The following is a 13,607-nucleotide window of genomic DNA, read 5'->3' as shown; positions in this document are numbered from 1 at the left end:
GTTTATGGGAGAGCAAATCTTATCTTGAATCAGCACAGCTTTTCTAAAAGCAGCCCAAGCATCCTATTTTTCAAAGGACAAACAACTTATGTGCTTTATTTTGATACTACCCAGTGGACCATCTAGGATCATACTGTCAGTCAACCATAGATGTAACTCTGCATGGCCGGGCTTTAAGCAGAGGTCTTATCCATAAGTCTTATTGATCTATACAAGCTTTTCTCAGCTACAACTTCTATAAATCTTTGTCCCATGGAGAGTGCCTATGGTAGCTGCTGTCTTTTGGGTGCTGACTTCTGTCACAACCAACAGGTATCAGATGGGAAAATGAGAATGGTATTCATATGTAAAAGTGTAATCATTCTGTCAGGATCTCCATCATTGGCTTGGCGCCTTGCTGGCTTCCTGCCATCAAAGGGGATGGGAGGGGGGAGGCATTTGGGGCAATCCACACCTGTGTATCTAATGGTGGGAAATGGGGAGGGGGAGCTGACATGTGAAGAAGCCAGAGCTGTTTGTACTAGTTATGCTGGGCATCTTCAAGGCCACTTGACCAGGGTGTGAAATTCCATCAGCCTAAACAACCCAGAGTTTCCCACAACATAGCGGTGATCCTGGATTGGGTGGCAACGGACTGGACATTGGGGGGAGGGATGGGGAACGTTGGTTTTGGCTCTTTGTATTGGTGAAAAGGAACTTCAGTTTCCACCGCACTTTCCTGCAACCAACATCTTTAGTAAAAATCCTTTGCACTTCTATCAATTGGAGATGAGAGTCTGCTTTCCTAAATGATTGTTTTTGGGCAGGTCTGACACAGTCTTTCAAGTTGAGCTTGATTCCATATGAATACATGGATGTGCTCATGTTTTCTTGGCAATCGCATAGAAGTAGCTTACATAGCTTTGGAGTCCTTGGTGTTCTCTATGCTTGGTTATTTTCTTGCAGATATTTCATTACCCAGCTAGGGGTAGATGTTACCTAGTAAGGTAATAAATGTCTGCAAGAAAACAACCAAGCTTAGAGAGGAGCAAGGAACCCACAGTTCAACTCTGAGCTATAAATATTCTCTTCTTTCAATATTACCTAGCTTTTTTCTGGGTTTGGTTTTGGAGTTCTTTCTCCTAGGTAGATTGGCTTCCTTCATGCCCATAGTGCTCTCTCTGTCCTTTTCTGTAGTGGGAAGTGTTGCTTGTGACTCACCTCTCTTTGTACCTCTGATTTACTGGGGTTTTTTTTTGTTCTTTTAATTTTATTTTAAGAGCCATGGTGGTACAGTGGTTAGAATGCAGTATTGCAGGCTAATTCTGCTGACTGCTGACTGCCAGCAGTTCGGCAGTTCGATTCTCATCGTTTCAAGGTTGACTCAGCCTTCCATCCTTCTGAGATGGGTAAAATGAGGACCCAGATTGTTGGGGGCAATATGCTGACTTTGTAAACCGCTTATAGAAGGCCATAAAGCACTGTAAAGTGGTATAAAAGTCTAACTGCCATTGCTATTGCTATTCTTCTTGAGGCTTGACAGAATGTGATGGAAGATGAGAAGCAAAAAAATAAGTTTAGAAAGGGTGGGTAATATTCTGCAGTCAGCTCAGCCTCATTTCTGCTCAGTGGAGTGATTGATTTAGATAGTCTTTGACTTACGATCGTTCATTTAACGATGGTTCAAAGTTACAGTGGCCTCAGGAAAAATGATTTACAATCAGTCCTCAAAGTTACAACTGTCATATCATCTACACAGTCATATGATTGCAATTTGGATGCTTGGTAACTGGTTTGTGTTTATAACAATTGCGTGGTTTCATAAATACATCCATGTTTTCTTGATGAACACTTGAAACTTGCTGCTATCTTCTTCCATGGCATTTTTCAACTGCTCAATCTAATCTAAACTCCTAGAATATCCTGGTGGCTTTCTAGCCAGGCACTAACTAGGTCTCCTTTTAGCTTTTGAGATCAGCTAAGTTCACATATATGTGCCACCAGCTAAGGAATATTAACATTAAAGTAGTGGCAACTGGCATTTTGCTTTAGGTTCTTATTCTCTGTAGAAATTTTATGTGCTCTACTCTGTCAACAAACGTTTCAAAATACATTTCTACTTGCATCTCAGTGAAGTTAAATTCCCCTATTCCACAATACGTTGACTGGCCCATTGTGTGCCATCAAACCAATGCTGACTTTTAGCAACATAACTTTGTTAATCTCTGAAGTGTCACATGAATGTGGCATTAGTATTTTTTCAAATATTTATTCAAAACCTTTTGCATACAGGTTTCAAAAAGTAGATTGGGTTGAATAAGGTAATAAGCAGGCAGTATGAAGAATCATGGATTAGCCAACCCAAATTCCCTTCTTAATTATAGGATTCCCCAACAAATTGTGTTAGTTACCGGAGCAAAACGCTTCCTCTATTTCCTAGAGGAGCCATTATCCATGGTGTTCTGTAATTTTCTCTGTGCAGTCATGAAAATGATGCTGGATTACTTTATTCCTATGGTGGTGACAAGAGGTTTAAGCCAAATTCTGCTAACATTATTGGATATTGGGGGGTTGCCTAAAATCCAAGCTATCATCTTCCTTTGAATACTTAAATGTATTGGGAAGGATTGGGTGAGAATTCATTAAACCTTTGGTATGTTTTATTTTTATCCTCTATTTTGCCTGTCTCACATGCTTTACTCTTCATATTCTACCCCTGGGACCCAATCTGAATATGGGAAATGATGGGGGGGGGAGATTAAGGTGCTCACACTGGACACACATCAAAGAGTGTAGCCTCAGAAGCTGTTTTAGATTTTGGATTTTGTTTTAAAGAAGGGAATATGAGAAATTATACAATATATGAGTGCAGTTTGATTTTATTATTTTTTTAAAAAAGGAATATTTCTTGTATTGGTTTCCGACATCCCAGTTTCGATGTCTATTTCAAAGCAGTTTGCAGTCACCATATTGGCCATGAATGGAAATCGCTTTGGATAATGAGACTGAGCGGCATATAAATTTAATAAATACAAATAAACAAATAAATTCTGCCAAAGAGAATTGGCAAGAACCTCCTCCCTTCTCCCACCCCACATCATCCATTAAAACAATTTTTAACAATTCTTAAAACACTCTCCCGTCTGAGATCCCTCCATTCAATTTAACTTAATACTATTGATCAATTGTCGTCATCCTCAGCCTTGAGGAAAAGAGAACTCAGCATGAGAGGGATTCCTCTTCCTAATAACCCGAACCTGCCTTCAGATTTATTCCCAAGATGTGCTTTTCCCTCATTGCTAAGTAGCCATATTTTCAATCCCATTCATGGTCTGGCAATGAGTTGTGGAGTGGAGCATTATCTCAATCACATGGTAGAGGAGACTCTTTCTGGCCTTTTTGTGCTTGGAGGCACATCTGGAATCTTGAGAGTTTGTGGACACCAATAGAAGTATGAATGGGGGATTCCCTATTCACAAAATGGCTGCCATGGGTGGAATATAAACTGAACTAAGGCATTACTTGATCACAATATTACTGTTTTAGTGCTCCCTCGTATTTGATGCTTGTTATTGCCTTTGTTTAGATTTGTTATATTTGAGTGGTTTCAGAAAGCTCTTGGTTGTGACCCCCATTGTTTCTTTTTATTTTCTAAGCAAGTTCAAAGGCCCATTTCAAGCCAACAAATATTCTTGGACATCAAAACAGTGGTGGAGACAGATACATTTCTTTGCAGTATTCCAACTTTTTAAAAAATTAAAACAACATTTTTAATATAAGTGAGGTGGAATAGGGAGGCCACCTCAGAAAGTTGGGCATCCTAGGGTGGTAAATTGTGAACCCCAGGATTGCAGAAACTGAGGAATACTCTTCAGAGAGCTTTGCAATAGGCATGTAAGAAACCAGAATGACAGCGATGTGAGAAAAGGTGAGTCTACACCACACAATCTTCTGTATTGGTTGGCATAATTGTTAGTGCTTCAGCTGCCTCTTCTCCTGCAGCTTTAGTTCTGTAAGGGTTTCGTGTGTGTTTGCTGTTCTATTCTGGTTCTTCCTCATTTTCTAATTGAATAAGTTTTATAGATAGATAGATATGCATAGATAAACAGGGAAACACATTTTGCAAGCATTTCTGTAAGCCCATAGCCCTTTCACCTTCAACTTAATCTGCCTCTATTATATCTCGCCTATATTTACTCTTAAGTACCGTATTTCTACTTTGTTATAAATAGTTTTGTAAATTCTCTGATGTTATAAAAGAAATCTATCATTTTCCTTTTCTTGTTATTTTCTTCTATTTGTTGACACTCACAATTGAGTTAATTTGCCTTTCCTTGCCTGGGGCTGTAAAGTTGCATTCAATCCTTATGCATTTTTATTGCTCAAGTCTTTCATCTTCCATCTACAACCAACTTTGGCTATGATGATAGAATTGTAATTTTTTTTCCCACTTTGGTTTTTGCAATGTCTCATATCTTTTCCTATAGTGAAATCTATGTTAAGTATACCGAATCTACTCCTGGACCCTTTTATATTGTGGCAACATGTTGTCCAGGTCAAATCTTTCTGGCCCACCTATTTTTAATTTTTTTTTAATTTTTTGTATACTTCCAAATTTAGCATATATAAAAAATAATTCATGTTTTGTTCCACAATTTGCAGTGAATGATTATGAATTACTGAACTGGACTTTTCCTTCTTCTGTTTCTTATGTAAGTGTGATTCTGGTGCTGCCCATCCAATATCCAGATGTAGTTCTGTTTATTTTGTTAAAAAACAGAATGAATGTGGTAATACCTTTTCCAACTAACAAATTTTATTTAAAGGCATAACTTTTGGTCACCATGGGCTAGCATGGCTCTCCTCCTACAGTGTCTCCTGTGTTGCTTAAGACAGATGTTGCCAATGAACTAAAAATACCCTTTCAGAAAATTCTGTTGACCAATCTCCAGTACTATTTTTGTCCGTTTCTCTAATTCAGGGTTTCCCAATCCTAGAAATTTCCAGGTATATGGACTTCAAATCTCAGAATTCTCAACAATTGCTATGCTGGCTGTGGAATTCTGGGAGTTGAAGTCTATATATCTGGAAATGCATTGTCAAGAAAAGACATAACGTTAATAATAGGGGACTGGAATGCATAAATTAGAGCAGAGCTTCCCAATCTTGGCAAATTGAAGGTGAGTGGACTTTAAATCTCAGAATTCTCAGCAATGGCTATGCTGGCTGTGGAATTCTGGTGGTTGAAATCCACTCCCCTTCAATTTGCCATAATTGGGAAACTCTGCTCTAATTTATGCATTCCAGTCCCCTATTATTAACATTATGTCTTTTCTTGACCATGCATTTAATATTAATTTCAGTTTCTATAAAATTTGCTGTGTTTTCTAATTATTACTCTGTATAACATACTCATGGGATATCTGTTAATTTTTATATATAATGGTTATATCGAAATATATATTTAGTTGGGTCTTTTTGAATAACTTCGCCATTTCTTCATGTAGCTACATCCCCTTTACACCATATCAGGCCCATTACAGACCACTTAATATCTGGTATCCAAGTTCATCTAAAATCAGGGGTCCTCAACCTTGTCAACTTTAAGACTTGTGGACTTCAACTCCCAGAATTCCTCAGCCAGCCTTGCTGGCTAAGGAATTCTGGGGGTTGAAGTCCACAAGTCTTAAAGTTGACACGGTTGAGGACCCCTGATCTAAATGCTTCAACCATACCAATATAGTTATCTCAGGAAGGGTGCAGAAGTGGTTTGCTGTCGTCTTCTTCTAGGGTGGACTTTGGATTTTCTTCTACCAGATAGCTTGGCTTCCTTTATCCCTGAAGAACTTCCCCTGCTCTTGTAGTAGATTATTCTACTTTTATTATTTACCTCTCTCCTTTTAAGCTTATTGGTCAGGAGCTGCCTGTTCTCACCATGCCATTCTCACAGATAGTTTCTAGCTTCTGAGGGCTACCACCACGGAAGGTGGTGTTCCTCTTTAAAGGGAATTTTACATTTCACTTTAGAAGTAGATGTTTCTGTTTAGGGCAAGCCTCATCTAATAGTTATTTTTAATGGTTCCAGACTAGAAAATGAGAACAAGATGGGCTATTTATCCAGACACTTTGACATAAAGAATAAAACCACCGTTAGCAAGCATTTAAAACATAAATCATTCCCTTTTGTAATGGAAGAGATGGAGCATAAGTGCACTTCTATTGCAAAAAATGATTCATAAGGAATTGGATATATGACACAGCAAGTTATTCAGTGATTAGTTGCTTTGCCAGTGTGCTTGATTTCCAGAGGTATTTATATGTGGAAGGAGTATCTGTTGGGATTAATCTGTTGGCTGGAAAGGACTGGGCTAAAGGATAGCACTGGGCACTGATCATAGCAACAAAGAATAGGCACCAGATCCTTAGAAGCAGGGATCTACCACACTAGACAGAACCTGAAGTGCAGCCTATGCAAAGAGACCGCAGAGACAGTCCAAACATAATGTCAGGGTGTAAGATTCAGGCGGGAACAGCATACACTGATTATCCTACCTAGTTTGGTAATGAAATCTGCAAAAAACAACTAAGCTCAGATAGCGCCAAGGACTCCACAGATACACTAAATGGCACAACCAAGTAGGTGGCATTGTGTGTAGAATCAGCCACACAGTGTATGGGCTAGACCTTTCCAAGTCCAGATGGGAGATTTCACAGAAGATTGTGGAAAATTAACTAAGATCTTATGGGACTTGTTATCCAGATCCAAATGGGCATGTAGGTAATGGTCAGTAAACCAGACATTGTGGTTGTAGACGAGGACCAGAATATAGCAATGGTGATAGACGAATCGGTGCCAAGTGACAGCAACATCAGGAAGAAGTATGAGAAGCTGGAGAAGCACTAGAGCTGTGGTGGCGAACCTATGGCACGTGTGCCAGAGGCGGCACTCAGAGCCCTCTCTGTGGGCACGCGTGCCGTCGCCCCAGTCCTAGGCCTTCAGCTGGGTTTTATAAAACCTTTTCGCTTTAGGCCTCCACCACGGTGTGCAAGAAAAAAAAAAGATTCAATCAGTCAATTTCAACTTCTCGTGGGAAAAAAAAGATCTTGCAAAGTTGGAATTGATTGATTGAACTTTTTAGTCCCACTGCTGTTACCACCGTAGCCACGCCCACCCAGTGGGCCACACCCACCTGGCACTTGACAATGCGTAAGTGGGTTTTGGGTTGCAGTTTGGGCACTCAGTCTCTAAAAGGTTCGTCATCACTGCACTAGAGCCTGAAGGAAGAATTAGAGAGGATGTAGAAAGTGAAGGTCAAAAAGGACCCAGTAGTGGTAGGAGCCCTCAAGGCTGCAACTCCTAAGCTGGCAGAACAGCTCCAACAGAGGTAAAGTCATTTTTGTCTAAGGCAATGGCCCGCAACCTTTTGGGCACCAGGGACCAGTCCCATGGAGAGAGGTTTTTCCACAGACTGGAGGGGACATGGTTTCATGTGCTGCCTGCATCTCATGGATGGGGCTTCACTTGTTTGCGTGGCCCAGTTTCTGGTTGCCTAGGTGGTTTCTTAAGAAGTTGAGTGTGATAGTGTTATCAAACCACTTCTCCCTTTGCTTTTAAAGGTTTTTGAACTTGCGTGTGTTCCAATCAATCATCAGACACCTTTAGAGGAGGCAGGACTGCCATACCTTCTTACCTCTTTCTTCTGTGAATACAGGGTGAGGTTTTTAGAATAACCCTTAGGTCTTAGATTCCATATATACATCAAAGCTGCTATGTAGCATCCCAGTGGTGTTAGAAGAGCCTGGTTGTATCCTTTCCATAGAATAGAATAGAATAGAATAGAATAGAATAGAATAGAATAGAATAGAATAGAATAGAATAGAATAGAATAGAATAGAATCTGGAAGGGACCTTGGAGATCTTCTAGTACAGCCCCCTGCTCAAGCAGGAGAACCTATATCATTTCAGACAAGTGACTGTCTAGTCTCTTCTTAAAAACCTCCAGTGATGGAGCGCCCATGATTTTTGAAGGCAAACTGTCCCACTGGTTAATTGTCCTCACTGTTAGGAGTTTCTCCTTAATTCCAGGTTGCTTCTCTCTTTGGTCAGTTTCCAACCATTGTTTCTTGTCCTGCCCTCTGGTGCTTTGGAAAATAATTTGATCCCCCTCTTCTTTGTGGCAGCCCCTCAAATACTGGAATACTGCTATCATGTCACCCCTAGACATCAGCTAGCACAGCTCTCCTCTAGGAGAGGAGTAAAATATCTAGGAGTAAATTTTTACAAGATAAAGGTAGCTCATGCTTGTGGTTATGTTTTTCTTTATTGGTTATAAAATAATTCCTTCTTTATTCTCAGTCTTCTAGTGTGTACAAATTTTCAGTCTTACCGTATAACATTTATGTGACCTTCATTCTTGTTCTTGGCACTTCCGGGTGCAAGAGACCAATGATGTGATAAACTTGCTAGCTTTCAAGTAATAAAACAATAATTTGAATCTGCTCCAGTTGGTGGTTTTCTTGATAAATGATTTTTTTTATCACAACTTCGGGTAGTATTCTTCCACAAATACCAAGGTTTGGGTCCTCTCAGTTGGGTTTCCTCCTTTGAGACCTGAACCTTTACTGTCACATTTTCACTCAGGGTCTATCATTGTATCTTAGTTTCTATCATACTTTTCTCATCCTTTTCATAACGAGTTAGAAACAAATGATAGAAAATCACTTTATAGTGCCCCATGCTTTCGCATCATATTGTAATTCCTTCCATATGTGTTGTATTGAATGAATTGAGCTGTTGTGTAGACTTTTGACTTTTTATATATCACTCTTGGTGTTAATTTGAATTCATGTGTACACATATGCATAAAGATCTTACTTGTTTACAGATTTTTTTAAAAAATATGCCCTGCTAAGAACATTTTTATGGAGTACTCATAAGTCTCATAAATGTGTTCTTATGCATCTCATCCTAGGACACTGCCCCTCCTACCATACACTGCAACAGGTAATGCAATGCGGGTAACCAATATAATTTATTGGTTATGAAGTATTTCACAATATAGGATTAGAAATTGCTAGTCTGCCAAATACAAAGCAGATTTATAGCAGGCTACCCTTGCCTGCCCATGATGAAAAAGGTACAAAAAGTGGATAATTTGGGCCACGTTCTAAGAATGTAGCCTCTAAAGAAAACTAATATATATTTTTTCTTTTTTTGATAGTACATCATGTTTTTAGTACATCATGTTTTAGACCAATGAAGTTGGAAGGAGTTACATGAAGAAGCAGAAGTCATGGGGAGAAGGAGGAGAAAAGGACCTGTTATGTTGTGCCAATTTGCATTGAATAAGTCACAAACTAATCTTTGTTTCCTTGGCTTAAATTGTGATTTCAGGGATTGGCTACAAGTCTTCAGCCCGCCTATCATTCCTCCTAGCCAACAGGTGGCAGAATATAACAAAGCTTCAGCAAACATAAGTGCCCAAGGTAAGAATGAGTGGAAATATTTCCACTGAATTGAAGTGAGAACAAAAGAACATTAGAAACTGCAGCAACATGCCATTAACTCCTTCATTTGTCGGATAGTATAAAAATGCTATAAAAATGGAGTCCTTGGTGCTCTCCGAGCTTGGCTATTTTTGTGCAGACATTTCATTACCCAGATAGGTAACATCTTAAGTGCTAAAAGGGAGAGGACTTTGCTCTCTGTTTATATATAGGAGATTATTCTATCAGTGTTGGTGTTTTATCTTTGATAATTCCTTAATAGGGTTGTTGTTGCTTGATTGTCTGGTGTTAATCCAAATGTAAATCTCTGCTTGTCTGAATGTTGATTGCTGGCCAGGAGATGTTCTAGTCTTTTTCTTCCCTTTTTAAGTTTTTTATTGTCTCTTTTGAATGTTATGTAACTGTTCTTTATCTCTGTGTGCCTGTTGTTGACTGATTTGTCTGAGTTGCCAGGAATTCCAGGCATTTTGGGATTTAGCTTGATTATAGGATGCTCAAGTTTCCCAGTTGAAACTATGGTTAAATCTGTCCATGCATTGTGAAATTAAGGAAAGCCCACTCCCTATAGCAGTGATGATGTTACCTACTTGGGTAATGAAGCACCTGCAGGAAAACAACTAAGCTCAGAGCACAAAGGACTCCACAGTTCATCCCTGAGTTACATATATTGTCTTTTATTAGTATATAGGTTGTGCCTTCTCGAATACCTCAGATAATTCTTCTTTTAGCATTCCTACACAGGGACCCACCAGCACCACTTTGTTCTGTTCTTGAATATTATATTTAATGAAAAAGAGAGTTGTGCTGCCTGTTTCTTAGGAAAGGGCTTAATGAAGCAATTCTGCCATGAATGAAATCATAAACTAGCAGCATTTGCCTAAGAATTTCACTTCTGTTCTCCTTCCTTGCCTTTTCCACCCTACAACCCACCAAGGATTCCTATCATTTTCACAGTTCCATACGAGAACTTAATGTGTATTTGCAAGCAGCAAATATGTGGAGGAAGAGCTGTCCATTAAATCTAATTTTCCATTAAACCCAGTTTATATAATTCACAAAATTAATGTAATTTTCATGCAATTGATATGTTATGTATGAAAAAACACACATGTTTTGTTATTTATGTAAATTGTCCATATTACTTTGCCGTAAAACAGACTCTTTCCTAGGGAGGAGTCTGAAGTTAATTTTTTCCATTAAATCAGATGTTTGCTGAAGAAGACTCCATAAAAATCAAGATTTGACTGTACTTTAGTTATTGTAGGAGTGAAGGCAAGTTAGTAATGGATTCCTTAACAGAGATCATACTATATAAACAGGGAGTTTTTTCAGGAACGTGTAAATTTGCAATATGTTATAACAGCAGAATAACTATCAAGATCAGGAATGACTTTCAGAGGTCTGAATGTACATAAGGTTAAAGATGCTAAATACGCCACTTTAATTATTGTATTTTTTTTATTCAAACATATACTAAATAAATATTTTAGATGAGGAAGTGAGAAAATTTTTAATATCAATCTAATGAAAATTCCATTTCTTCTGAAGCTCTGCTGCAATTCTCAGAAATCTTAAAAGCCAAGAAAATTGCATGGAAGAACCTGTTCAACTATTCCATATTAAAAAGTGATTTTCAGTTCGATCCAGAGGTGTCTCCTGAATTTATTAATTGATTAGATTTCTACCTTACCAAAGTCTTCATGACTCTTGATGGCTTCCATACTGTATAGCAGTGCCTTTTTAAAAAAAAATGCCATTACTACAAGTTAGTATCATAAAACTGAAGGAAAAAAAACAATAAAACAAAAAAATAAAAATGAAGGCAGAGAAGAAATAAATCAGCAGGAATTTCTGACCGTCAATTGGCTTTTTTCTACCCTGAATAATGCAGCAGAAATACAGCAACTTACTACTGCAATTGAGCCCAACGTTTCTGTTGCTAAGCAAGATAGTTGTTAAGTGAATTGTGCCTCATTTTATGACAGGTTTGCCATAGTTGTTAAGCAAATCGCCACACTTGTTAAGTGAAATATGCGGTTGTTAAGCAGATCTGGATTCCCCTCTTGAATTTGCATGCCAGCTGAGAAGATTACCAATAGTGACCCCATGATGCCGGGACACTGCAACTGTCATAAATACATGCCAGTTGTCAAGCACCCGAATATGACAATGAAGATGCTACAACGTAAGTGTGAAAACCAGTCATAAGTCTGAAAAGTGCCGTTGTAACTTCGAACGGTCACTAAACAAATGGCTGTGACTCAAGGATTACTTGTATATGAGGGGCAGGGAGTAAAGAGCAGATATTTATATGAAACATTATGATCTTTTAGTCCAAAGCAATCCTGTGTCTCCTAACAAGAAGATTTCATTTTTACCTGGGCCAATAATGCTTTCCAGCAATTATTAGGGATTATAAACCCATAGGAGAAATAGTGCTTCAAACAACAGTTGTTTCCTGAAAGCATGATACTTCCTGAATCACAGAGGGACAAGTTTGAAAATAACAAAATCATGGTATCAGTCATAAAAACCTATGATTATTTACTACTGTACAGAATATCCCTGTCGATTTTTACATGCTTCTCTAATGAAATCCTAAAACAACCAGTTCTTTTTATTGCTAGTAAAAGGATTCTGTGCTATCTTTTATTTGAAACATAATTCATTGTGAATATACAAGAGACCAAAAGTTTTTCTCCCTTTTATAGTTTCTTGACTGTTTGTAAAGTATTTGTTTGTTCTGAAATAGATCTTTTAGGCCTTGAAGGAACGCAGTGATGGGAGAAGGAATGGATAACATTCTTTTTTAAAAAAAACCAATCCCCTTTGCAAATGAGTGCCATGTTCCTTTAGTTTCATTTCATACCAAGGAGCCGTCTTTCTCAAACAGAATCCCAAATCCATGTGGTCAGGTTTATTCCTGAAGCAAAGGCCACTTTAATACTTCTGAGCTTGCATCAGTGGAATAAGTAGTGACTTCCTTATCCTGCCATTTGCTCCTGTAATGCAGTAGACAAAGCCAGTATGTTGAATTAGAACCTTGTGTATCAAATGGCATCGTTAGATAGTTGGTACCATTTTCTGATTTGGTGTTTCTTAACGCTTAGTGAGGATGACTTGATTCTGTAAATCCTTTGCATCCTTTCAATTAGCCCCCAAGCAAAAGTAATGGTAAAGGCAATGCCAGTTGGCTTTATTATACCGTGTAACATAACTGTGGCTTAGGGGACTCATGCTAGGTAGTAGATTTTTCAGACAATGATGAACATGTGATGGAAAGTAGGCTTAGATCAATTCCCAAACTTAATTCAGTAATATGCATTAAGGGAGTATGAGAGGACGGCCGGGTTATAATGTCCCTGCAAAGTTAGTTTTATGTGGTGTCATCTGTTTACAAGGAGGAGGAGGGAGAGGACGATGATGACAATTCGGCCAATAATATCATCCACTTACAAAAACAATATAATTAATTTGTGTTACAAAGAATTTAGCCTTCGGGCATCCAATTTAAAAATAAATAAAATATTTATTTAGGAATTAGAGTTTGTGTGCAAACCCCAGAACAATCACATCAATTTGGGCTTTCGAAAGCCATTTCAGATTGATACATGATTTTGACAAATGCTCCATTTCTCTATGATCAATGAATAAAATAAGCGCTCCCAAAACTGAGGAAAGAAGATGGCTCTTAACGTATCACAACTGGCAATTGAGTATCTCCAGATGGCTGGAATTATAGTTCTAATAATCTCTTGCTATTGGCCATATGACAGGGGCAGATGAGAACTGATGTTCACAGCATCTGGAGAATACCAGGGTCACTTGCCTTTCTTATATCACGTTTTAATGTGCAAAGTTCCCTAACAACACTCCCATAATAAGACATTTCTCTTTAAGAAACAAAGCTGTGTTGATGAGCTAATAGTAATAGTAGTAATAGTAAAGTAAAGTTGGAAGGGACCTTGAAGGTCATCTAGTCCAACCCCCTGCTCAGGCAGGAAACCCTATACCATTTCGGACAAATGGCTGTCCAGTCTCTTCTTAAAAACTTCCAGTGTTGGAGCATTCACCGCTTCTGGAGGCAGGTTGTTCCACTGGTTAATTGTTCTCACTGTCAG

The 13,607-nt window shown here is 38.5% G+C and overlaps 1 protein-coding gene across 1 annotated transcript in view; it reads left to right on the top strand.

Annotated features, from left to right (window-relative positions):
• Positions 1 to 13,607, top strand: part of LOC114923092 (uncharacterized protein C3orf67 homolog) — a gene marked incomplete at its 5' end in the record, with an annotated part of 88,285 nt that overhangs the window by 66,860 nt on the left and 7,818 nt on the right. The window contains one exon of the mRNA XM_029285567.1: positions 9,374 to 9,465. Within this exon, the coding sequence (XP_029141400.1) occupies positions 9,374 to 9,465 (92 nt within the window). The remainder of the gene's footprint in view (positions 1 to 9,373; positions 9,466 to 13,607) is intronic.

The sequence above is a fragment of the Protobothrops mucrosquamatus genome, unplaced genomic scaffold (assembly GCF_001527695.2).
Source record: "Protobothrops mucrosquamatus isolate PMUCROS unplaced genomic scaffold, P.Mucros_1.0 scaffold1863, whole genome shotgun sequence".
NCBI lineage: Eukaryota > Metazoa > Chordata > Lepidosauria > Squamata > Viperidae > Protobothrops > Protobothrops mucrosquamatus.
The sequence above is the reverse complement of the archived record's forward strand: the minus strand, read 5'-3'. Positions and strand labels throughout refer to the sequence as shown.